At 45.0% G+C, this 9,341-nt stretch overlaps 1 protein-coding gene across 1 annotated transcript; it reads left to right on the forward strand.

The window, feature by feature from the left end:
• The first annotated feature begins 423 nt into the window (after positions 1–423).
• Positions 424–1,477, forward strand: LOC120941026 (GTP-binding nuclear protein Ran). The gene has a single exon (XM_040354256.1). It carries the CDS (start codon positions 464–466, stop codon positions 1,112–1,114), a length of 651 nt encoding a protein of 216 aa, XP_040210190.1. The 5' UTR covers positions 424–463; the 3' UTR covers positions 1,115–1,477.
• The last annotated feature ends 7,864 nt before the right edge of the window (positions 1,478–9,341 follow it).

Below are 9,341 nucleotides of genomic sequence, written 5' to 3' on the forward strand. Positions count from 1 at the left end.
GGCCTTAGACATTTGAATGGTGTAAACGTTTCAAAGATGGCCGTATGTCCATCAGTGATGATCCTGGCCGTGGTGGTTCCCAGCCCACAGCAGTCTTTCCTGTGAACATTCAGTACATGGAACGCCTGATCCTGGATAATCGACGTATAACATGCTGTGAAATTGCACAAGAGACAAATGTTTCTGTAGGAGCCATGAACACAATCATTCACGAAAATTTGCATTTTCGAAAAGTTAGTGCACGCTGGGTACCAAGACAGGTTCCTGCTTTTAAAAAAATCAGGGATAATAGTGGGTGTGGTGCCGCTCTATACAGGTGATACTCGGAAAAATTAGAATATCGTGAAAAAGTTAATTTATTGCACAAATGCAACTTAAAAGGTTAAACTAATATATGAGATAAACTCATTACATGCCCTCTCGCTGCTTACACAGAGACTCTTCTGGAAGCCACATACATACCATGGCAGCCCAGGGAGAACCTCAAGTTCAGTTCAAGCTTGTTCTGGTTGGTGATGGTGGTACTGGTAAAACAACATTTGTAAAACGACATTTGACTGGTGAATTTGAGAAAAAATACGTAGCTACACTTGGTGTTGAAGTCCACCCTCTGGTTTTCCATACCAACAGAGGTCCTATTAAATTCAATGTATGGGATACTGCCGGTCAAGAGAAGTTTGGTGGTTTGCGAGATGGATATTACATCCAGGCTCAGTGTGCCATTATCATGTTTGATGTAACATCAAGAGTCACATACAAGAATGTACCCAATTGGCATAGAGATCTTGTAAGAGTATGTGAAAATATCCCCATAGTCTTGTGTGGCAACAAAGTGGACATTAAGGACAGAAAAGTGAAGGCAAAATCAATCGTATTTCATAGGAAGAAGAATCTTCAGTACTATGATATCTCTGCAAAGAGCAACTACAACTTTGAAAAGCCCTTCCTTTGGCTTGCCAGAAAACTGATAGGTGATCCCAACCTTGAGTTTGTAGCCATGCCTGCTCTTGCACCACCTGAAGTGGTTATGGATCCTGCGTTGGCTGCACAATATGAGAATGATCTACAGATTGCCCAGACCACAGCACTGCCAGATGAAGATGATGATCTGTGAGGTGAATGAAGCTCGAGCCCAGAGTCAGAAGTCTAGTTTTATAGGCAACTGTCCTGTGATGTCAGTGGTGCAGCGTGTTTGCCACTTTATTTAGCTGAGCAGAACATGTGCTTAACCCTTTGGGATGCTGAAGGAGATGAATGGGCTTTGGAGTGAATGTGGCAGTTGAGAAATAAATCCTTCATATTTTGGACCTGCATATCTAGCTGTTTGGGACTGCAAATAATATTCCCTTTAAAAGTTTCAAATATAAGTTAAGACTGCTACAGTCACATCACAATGTTCTATGGTGATCCTGTTTGTTACTGTCATTCCCATACATTTTTCGTTTAGATCATAATAATAAAGTTGTATTTCAAATACAAAAAAAAAAAAAACTCATTACATGCAAAGCAAGATAGTTCAAGCCGTGGTTTGTCATAATTGTGATGATTATGGCTTACAGCTCATGAAAACCCCAAATCCACAATCTCAGAAAATTACAATACTTTTAAAAGGTGCAATATTCTCGGGTCAACATGTCCCACTCTAATCAGCTAATTAAGCCATAACACCTGCAAAGGGTTCCTGAGCCTTTTAAATGTTCTCTCAGTCTGGTTCAGTAGGAATCACAATCATGGGAAAGACTGCTGACCTGACAGTTGTGCAGAAAACCATCATTGACACCCTCCATAAGGAGGGAAAGCCTCAAAAGGTAATTGCAAAAGAAGTTGGATGTTCCCAAAGTGTTGTATCAAAGCACGTTAATAGAAAGTTATGTGGAAGGGAAAAGTGTGGAAGAAAAAGGTGCACAAGCAGCAGGGATGATCGCAGCCTGGAGAGAGGATTGTCAGGAAAAGGCCATTCAAAAGTGTTGGGGACTTTCACAAGGAGTGGACTGAGGCTGGAGTCAGTGCATCAAGAGTCGCCACACACAGACTGATCCTGGACATGGGCTTCAAATGTTGTATTCCTCTTGTCAAGCCACTCCTGAACAACAAACAACGTCAGAAGCGTCCTACCTGGGCTAAAGAAAAACTGACCTGGTCTGGTGCTCAGTGGTTCAAAGTCCTCTTTTCTGATGAAAGCAAATGGTGCATCTCATTTGGAAACCAAGGAGCCGGAGTATGGAGGAAGAATGGAGAGGCACACACTGCAAGATGCTTGAAGTCCAGTGAGAAGTTTCCACAGTCTGATGATTTGGGGAGCCATGTCATCTGCTGGTGTTGGTCCACTGTGCTTCATTATGTCCAGGGTCAACACAGCCGTCTACCAGGAGATTTTGGAGCACTTCATGCTTCCTTCTGCAGATAAGCTTTATGGGGATGCTGACTTAATTTTCCAGCAGGACTTGGCACCTGCCTACATTGCCTAAAGCACCAAAACCTGGTTCAATGACCGTGGAATTACTGTGCTTGATTGGCCAGCAAACTCGCCTGACCTAAACCCCATAGATAATCTATGGGGCATTGCCAAGAGAAAGATGATACACAAGACTGAACAATGCAGAAGAGCTGAAGGCCGCTATTGAAGCATCCTGGTCTTCCATAACACCTCAGCAGTGCCACAGGCTGATGCCTTCAATGCCACGCTGTGGCAGTAATGAGGCCATAATTGCTGCAAAAGGGGCCCAAACCAAGTACTGAGTACATATGCATGCTTATACTTTTCAGAGGTCCGATATTATTCTATGTACAATCCTTGTTTTATTGATTGCATGTAATATTCTAATTTTCTGAGATTGTGGATTTGGAGTTTTCATGAGCTGTAAGCCATAATCATCACAATTATGACAAATCATGGCTTGAACTATCTTGCTTTGCATGTAATGAGTCTATCTCATATTTTAGTTTCACCTTTTAAGTTGCATTAGTGAAATAATTGAACTTTGGCATGATATTTTAATTTTTCGAGTATCACCTGTATATGTGTGCGTTTAAAGTGCTAGTGCTTGTGCTCCTTTTCTTATCAGAGTACTCTATTTAATAAACTACAGTGACTAGCGTTCTAATGCTGAAAATTATATGAATAAATACACATTAGGTAAAGTGACAACAAGTGCTAAATGTTTAGTGACTTTAAGCATATGTTATGAAAGTCCAATTTGAACAAACAAATCCTGGTTCCATGTGTGTTGGTTAGTAAACAGTTTTTTTTTTTTACAATAAAGTGACAGGTGCTATTTGTTTGTGATGAAACCACAAAAAGAATAAATATGTGCAAATCTTCAATTATATAAAATAAGCAATTGATAAAGTGACAACTGGTGAAACTTAAAAACACTATGGTAGCAATCCGGATCAATTTATGAATAATCAAGTCTTGGTATTGTTAATCAGTCCATAGCAAATATTAAAGTGTTTTTTAACCTAAAAAAATGGATCACCACCAGTGGATAACCACTTCAATACCGAGCATTTTCACCCCCTTCCTGCCCAGGCCGATTTTCAGATTTCAGCGCTGTAAAAATTTGAATGACAATTGCACGGTCATGCAACACTGTACCTAAATTTAATTTGTATAATTTTTTTCCCCGCAAATAGAGATTTATTTTGGTGGTATTTGATCACCTCTGCGGTTTTTATTTTTTACTTTATAAACAAAAAAATAGCGCCAATTTTGAAAAAAACACAAAGGGCCAGATTCTCAGAGGAGATACGACGGCGTATCTCCAGATACGCCGTCGTACCTCTGAGTCCGGCCGGTCGTATCTATGCGCCTGATTCTTAGAATCAATTGCGCATAGATATCTATTAGATCCGACAGGCGTAAGTCTCTTACGCCATAGGATCGTAACTGCATATTTATGCTGGCCGCTAGGGGCGTGTACGCTGATTTACGCTTTGAAATATGTAAATCAGCTAGATACGCAAATTCCCGAACGTACGCCCGGCCGACGCAGTACAGTTGCGCCGTTTACGTTAGGCTTTTCCCGGCGTATAGTTACCCCTGCTATATGGTGGCGTAAGTGCGGCGTACCAATGTTAAGTATGGCCGTCGTTCCCGCGTCGAAATTTGAAAAAGTTACGTTGTTTGCGTAAGTCGTTCGTGAATAGGGCTGGACATCATTTACGTTCACGTCGAAACCAATGACGTCCTTGCGGCGTTCTTTGGAGCAATGCACACTGGGAAATTCCACGGACGGCGCATGCGCCGTTTGGGAAAAACGTCAATTACGTCGGGTCAAGCATGATTTACATAACACACGCCCACCTCTTCACAATTTGAATTAGGCGGGCTTACGCCGGCCTATTTACGCTATGCCGCCGCAACTTTTTTTTGAGAATACGGCACTTGCCTGTAAAAGTTGCGGAGGCGTAACGTAAATAGGATACGTTACGCCCACACAAAGTTACGCCATTCTACGTGAATCTAGCCCAATTTATTTAACCATTTGCTATAATAAATATCCCAATTCTTTTCCTCAGTTTAGGCCAATACGCATTATTCTACATATTTTTGGGGAAAAAAAATCGCAAAAGTTATAGCGCCTACAAAATAGGTTATTGATTTATGGCATTTTTTTTTTTTACTAGTAATGGTGGTGATCTGTGATTTTTATTGTGACTGTGACATTGTGGCAGACAGATCGATCACTTTTGACACTATTTTGGGACCATTGACATTTATACAGCGAACAGTGCTATAAATATGCACTGATTACTGTATAAATGTCTCTGGCAGGAAAGGAGTTAACACTAGGGGGTGATCAAGGGGTTAAATGTGTTACCTAGGGTGTGATTCTAACTGTGGGGGGATGGGACTGACTAGGGGAGGAGACTGATCGGGGGTTCCTATATACTAGGAACACACAATCTGTCTCCTCTCCCCTGACAGGACGTGGATCTGTGTGTTTACACACACAGATCCATGTTCCTGCTCTGTCACGATCGATTGTGGGTGACCGGCAGCTGCCAGGCACGCGCATTGGCTCCTCTGAGATGCGGAGCGCCTTCTATACTGCTGGGAAGCCGAGGCCGTCATATGAGGCCTGCCCAGGATGGGAGATCCCATCTGCGGACATCATATGACAATGGGCGGGGAAGGAAGTGGTTAAATCGTGTTATACAGCACAGTACTTGTGCTGTGTAATTTGGTCCCTTATTTTATCTAAAAAAAAAACTGGCTGATCCTGCCTGGCTATGCACTCCCCTCTGTAAACTGACCACGGTATATCATAGCTCATCATGGCTGCTGAGTCCTGACACCGTGTCTCCATCAGTCGCAGCCCTGCTCTCTGCTTTCCTCTGTCCTCCTTCCCCCTCCCCTCCCTGCCTGTCAGCTCTGTCCAATCCATGATCATTCACTCCTGGTGCAATCAAATCTATACTATGATGGTGCCATACCCTCTGTTATATAATGCTGTGTGCCCCTGTGCCTGTGCTGTATAAAACAAATGCTGACTATACCGTATATCAGAGCAGCTTCCGGCACTCACAAGACTCTTTGGATCTCTCTCCTCTCCTCTCCCTGGCTGACATCAGGGGCAGTGCTCAGCCCCGCCCACTATAGCTGTCAGCTGGAGAGAGCTGAGGAGTCACGTGAGTGCTGGGTGCCACTCCGATATACTGTATAATGGGCATTTTTTTATATACAGAACAGGTACAGGGGACATAGTGTTATATAACAGAGGGGATGGCATGATCATATTATAGCGGGTTAACAAACACTTTAAAGCGACTGGTGCCATTTATCTGTGCTTGTAAACAGATAAAAAGTGCAGGTCTTCCACTCTGTGCTCCCCTATAATAATGCACTCACCAAGGGGCTCTCTCCTCAAGGGGGTATCATGTCTTCACAGTCAAACTGCTGTATTTTAGGACAAAGATCCCCGCTGCTATATATCGTTGCTTCTTTATACAGTATATCAACATATATTTAACATTGTGAAATTGCACAAGAGACCAATGTTTCTGTAGCAATGGTGAGTACAATCATTCACGAACGTTTGCATTTTTCGAAAACCTACCCAAAAAACGAATTGATTTGAACAGTTTTAAAACAGTTACATTCCTGGAATGCTGGGATTGCTAACTGTCAGGCCTCGTACACACGACCGAGAAACTCGATGGGCGAAATACATCGTTTTACTCGCCAAGTTCCTTGTGAAGCCGTCGAGAAACTCGACAAGCCAATTTTCTCCATTCTCGGTCGTGTGTACGAGGCCTCACATTTGCTTGGGTCCTCAGAGCAATTTTTATACCATTTATGAGGCTCGCCTTTTGTATTGCACTTTTTACTTATTTCAGGTATTTACAGTATATAGCACCATTAATTTACACAGTGCTTCAAATCAGTCTCTGTCCTCAAGGAGCTTACAATCTAAGGTCTCTAACTCACATTCATAAGTACACATACCAGGGCCAATTTAGACAGGATCTATCAGCCAACCAACTAGCATGTCTTTGGAGTGTGAAGGGAAACCAGAGTACATGAAGAACACCCACATAGGTACAGGGAGAACATCCAGACTCCACGCAGGTAGTGCTATGGTTGGGATTTGAACCAATGACTCTAGTTGTGCCAATGTGTGTTTTATTTACTTTCACTTATTTTTCAAGGGTATTTACACTACGAGGGCCAAATTCTCAAAAGAGATACGCAGACTTAACTCAAGTTTTCTAAATTTACACGGTGCGTATATTTGCGCACGACCTTCAAAACGAGTTAAGCAAACATTTCCGTATTTTCAGCCGTACTTAAATTAGTTACACCTGCGCATCCCCGGGCGCAAATTACGCTAGGCTCGCCGCTGTTTTTGATAGGCAAAGATGCAAATGAGGGAGTTAGGGCGATTCTCAAAATTAAGTGTGTGCGCCGTATTTTCCGCCCTGTGCGCACCTGTTAGTTTTTCTGACTAAATTTCCACATTATAAAACCAGCCCTAATTTTACACATGCCGTGGAAGGGTTTGCTGTAGGTAGTGACTAGAGCTTAGAGCTATAGTTGAGAAGGATCTTTGTGTAAAAATGCCAGGGCCAGCTATGATTCTGACGGCACTTGCTGCCTTACAGGCACAAAGGAGGAGGAGGGCACAGAGGAGGAGGATGAGGGCACAGGCGAGAGTTTATCGTCCACGGCGTGATCTTTTGCAAATGCCAGATTATGAGGTGTATGGCAACTACAGGTTTGATAGGGAGGCCATCCTGGAGATCACCCAACTTCTTCATGAGGATCTTATCACCCCAACCAGACGCTCCCATGCCCTGACACCTCTTCATAAAGTGATGGCAACCCTCCATTTTTTAGCCAGTGGCTCATTCCAGCGTGCATCTGGAGGTCTGGCTGGGATGGTGCAGTCAACAATGAGCAAATGTGTCCATCAGGTGGTCCCTGCCATACTGCGGCGCATGACCAACCAGTTTGTGATGCCCACCCAGGAGGAGCAGCGTCTGCAAGCCATGACAGACTTCTATAACATTGCTGGCTTCCCAAGGACCATCGGGGCAATAGACTGCACCCATGTGGCACTACAGCCCCCCCATGAAACTGAACACCTGTTCAGAAACAGGAAAGGCTGGCATTCGATCAATGTCCAGGTGATCGTAGATGCCCATGGCCTCATCTGGCACGTTTGTGCCAAGTTTCCAGGGTCGTGCCACGACAGTTACATCCTACGGCAGACCAAGATCTACCAAGACTTGGAGCAGAATGTGTATGGAGACAGCTGGCTGATTGGTGAGTGACATTGGTGTCAGGTATCCCCCCCCCCGTGATGCAGACATCACAAGGGGCACATGCATGACTAATATCCTCCTGTCTTTTCCCTTACAGGTGACTCTGGATATGCGTTGGGACCCCACCTGATGACCCCCTTTAGGAACCCCCAAACACCCGGAGAACGCAAATTCAACGAGGTGCACATCCAGACCCGGGCAATAGTAGAGTGGACATTTGGCCTTCTCAAGTCCAGATTTAGATGCCTTGACAAGACTGGGGGTACACTTTTGTATTCCCCAGACTTTGTCTGCCAAATTATTGGGGCATGTTGCATCCTCCATAATTATGCTTTGAGAAGGGGCCTGCATGTTGATATATGTCCTGACCTAACCCCCCACCCAGGCAATCCCCCCCCCCCCCAAACCCCTCTACCCGGACTGCTGAGGGCCAGGTAATAAGGAGACAACTGGCTGAAGGCATCTTTGCCCAGTAAATGGACCCTAATTATCTTTATTTTTTTGCTTTGCCCAGAATAAATCACAGAGATTATGTGACCTTTAAATATTTTCTTTGCACATAAAATGCACATTACTTATATGACAATGAGAATGTTTTTTTTTTGGTACAAAACGCACATTAATTATCTCACAATGAGAATGCATGAATGCACGTCACTGTGGTCCCTAGCACAGACACATCACATGCACATCGAATTGGATTAGATCCAAGTACCCCCCCCCCTTTGGTACTTGGGAGCAGTAACGCCCCGCCACGGCTCCAATTATGTCACTGTGCATTCATACACCATTCAGGAACCTAGGATGACTTCTCCCTGGTCCTGGGGATCCATACTCCACCAAAACTGAGGGTGACACCCTTATGTTTTCAGGAATGCCACCCCCCCACATTCACACATCATTCACACACAAACCAAATCATAAGTACAGTAGCAAAAAAAAATAAAAAAAATCAAAAGTACCCCTGCAACTTAAGGATGTTGCCGAGTGCTCCTTCTGGGCTGCCCACGGCCACGGGGACGGCCACGGCCGACTGGGGGATCTTCACGGGGGGGGGGGGGTCTGTGCAGGGGAGGGAGTATTTTCAGGGGGGGGGGTCTGTGCAGGGGAGGGAGTATTTTCAGGGGGGGGGTCTGTGCAGGGGAAGAAGGAGCCTCCCCTGGTGTCTGTCCTCCTGCTGGCCTTCCCTCCAAGGCAACGGCTATCCTTGTCAGACAGGAAGTAATGTCAGCCGTATTGGCCTGCACAGCCCGGGTATTGGCCTGCACAGCCTGGGTGAGGGCAGTCACCTCCTGGGCCACGCCTGTTGTTGCGTTTTTCAGGTCCCACAAACACGTGATGACCCCCACTGAGTTGGTGGCCACCTCACCCAGTGACTCCCTCATTGCACCCAGGCTGCGCTCCACCTTGGTCATAGTTTTTTGGATTGCAGACAGACTGCGGGTCTGCCGGACATTGTCCCTCAACAGACTGACCGGCAGACGCACCAACCCCCCCCCTGTTTTCCGGGGTTGGCCTCCTACTTGCCCCTGAGGCTTGTGGCCTTGGAGGAGGAGTTGGAGTGAGCCATG

The sequence above is a fragment of the Rana temporaria genome, chromosome 5 (assembly GCF_905171775.1).
Source record: "Rana temporaria chromosome 5, aRanTem1.1, whole genome shotgun sequence".
Lineage (NCBI taxonomy): Eukaryota > Metazoa > Chordata > Amphibia > Anura > Ranidae > Rana > Rana temporaria.

Coding starts and splice junctions, on each gene's coding strand:
- LOC120941026 (XM_040354256.1), top strand. CDS start 464: ATGGCAGCCCAGGGAGAACCTCAAGTTCAGTTCAAGCTTGTTCTGGTT.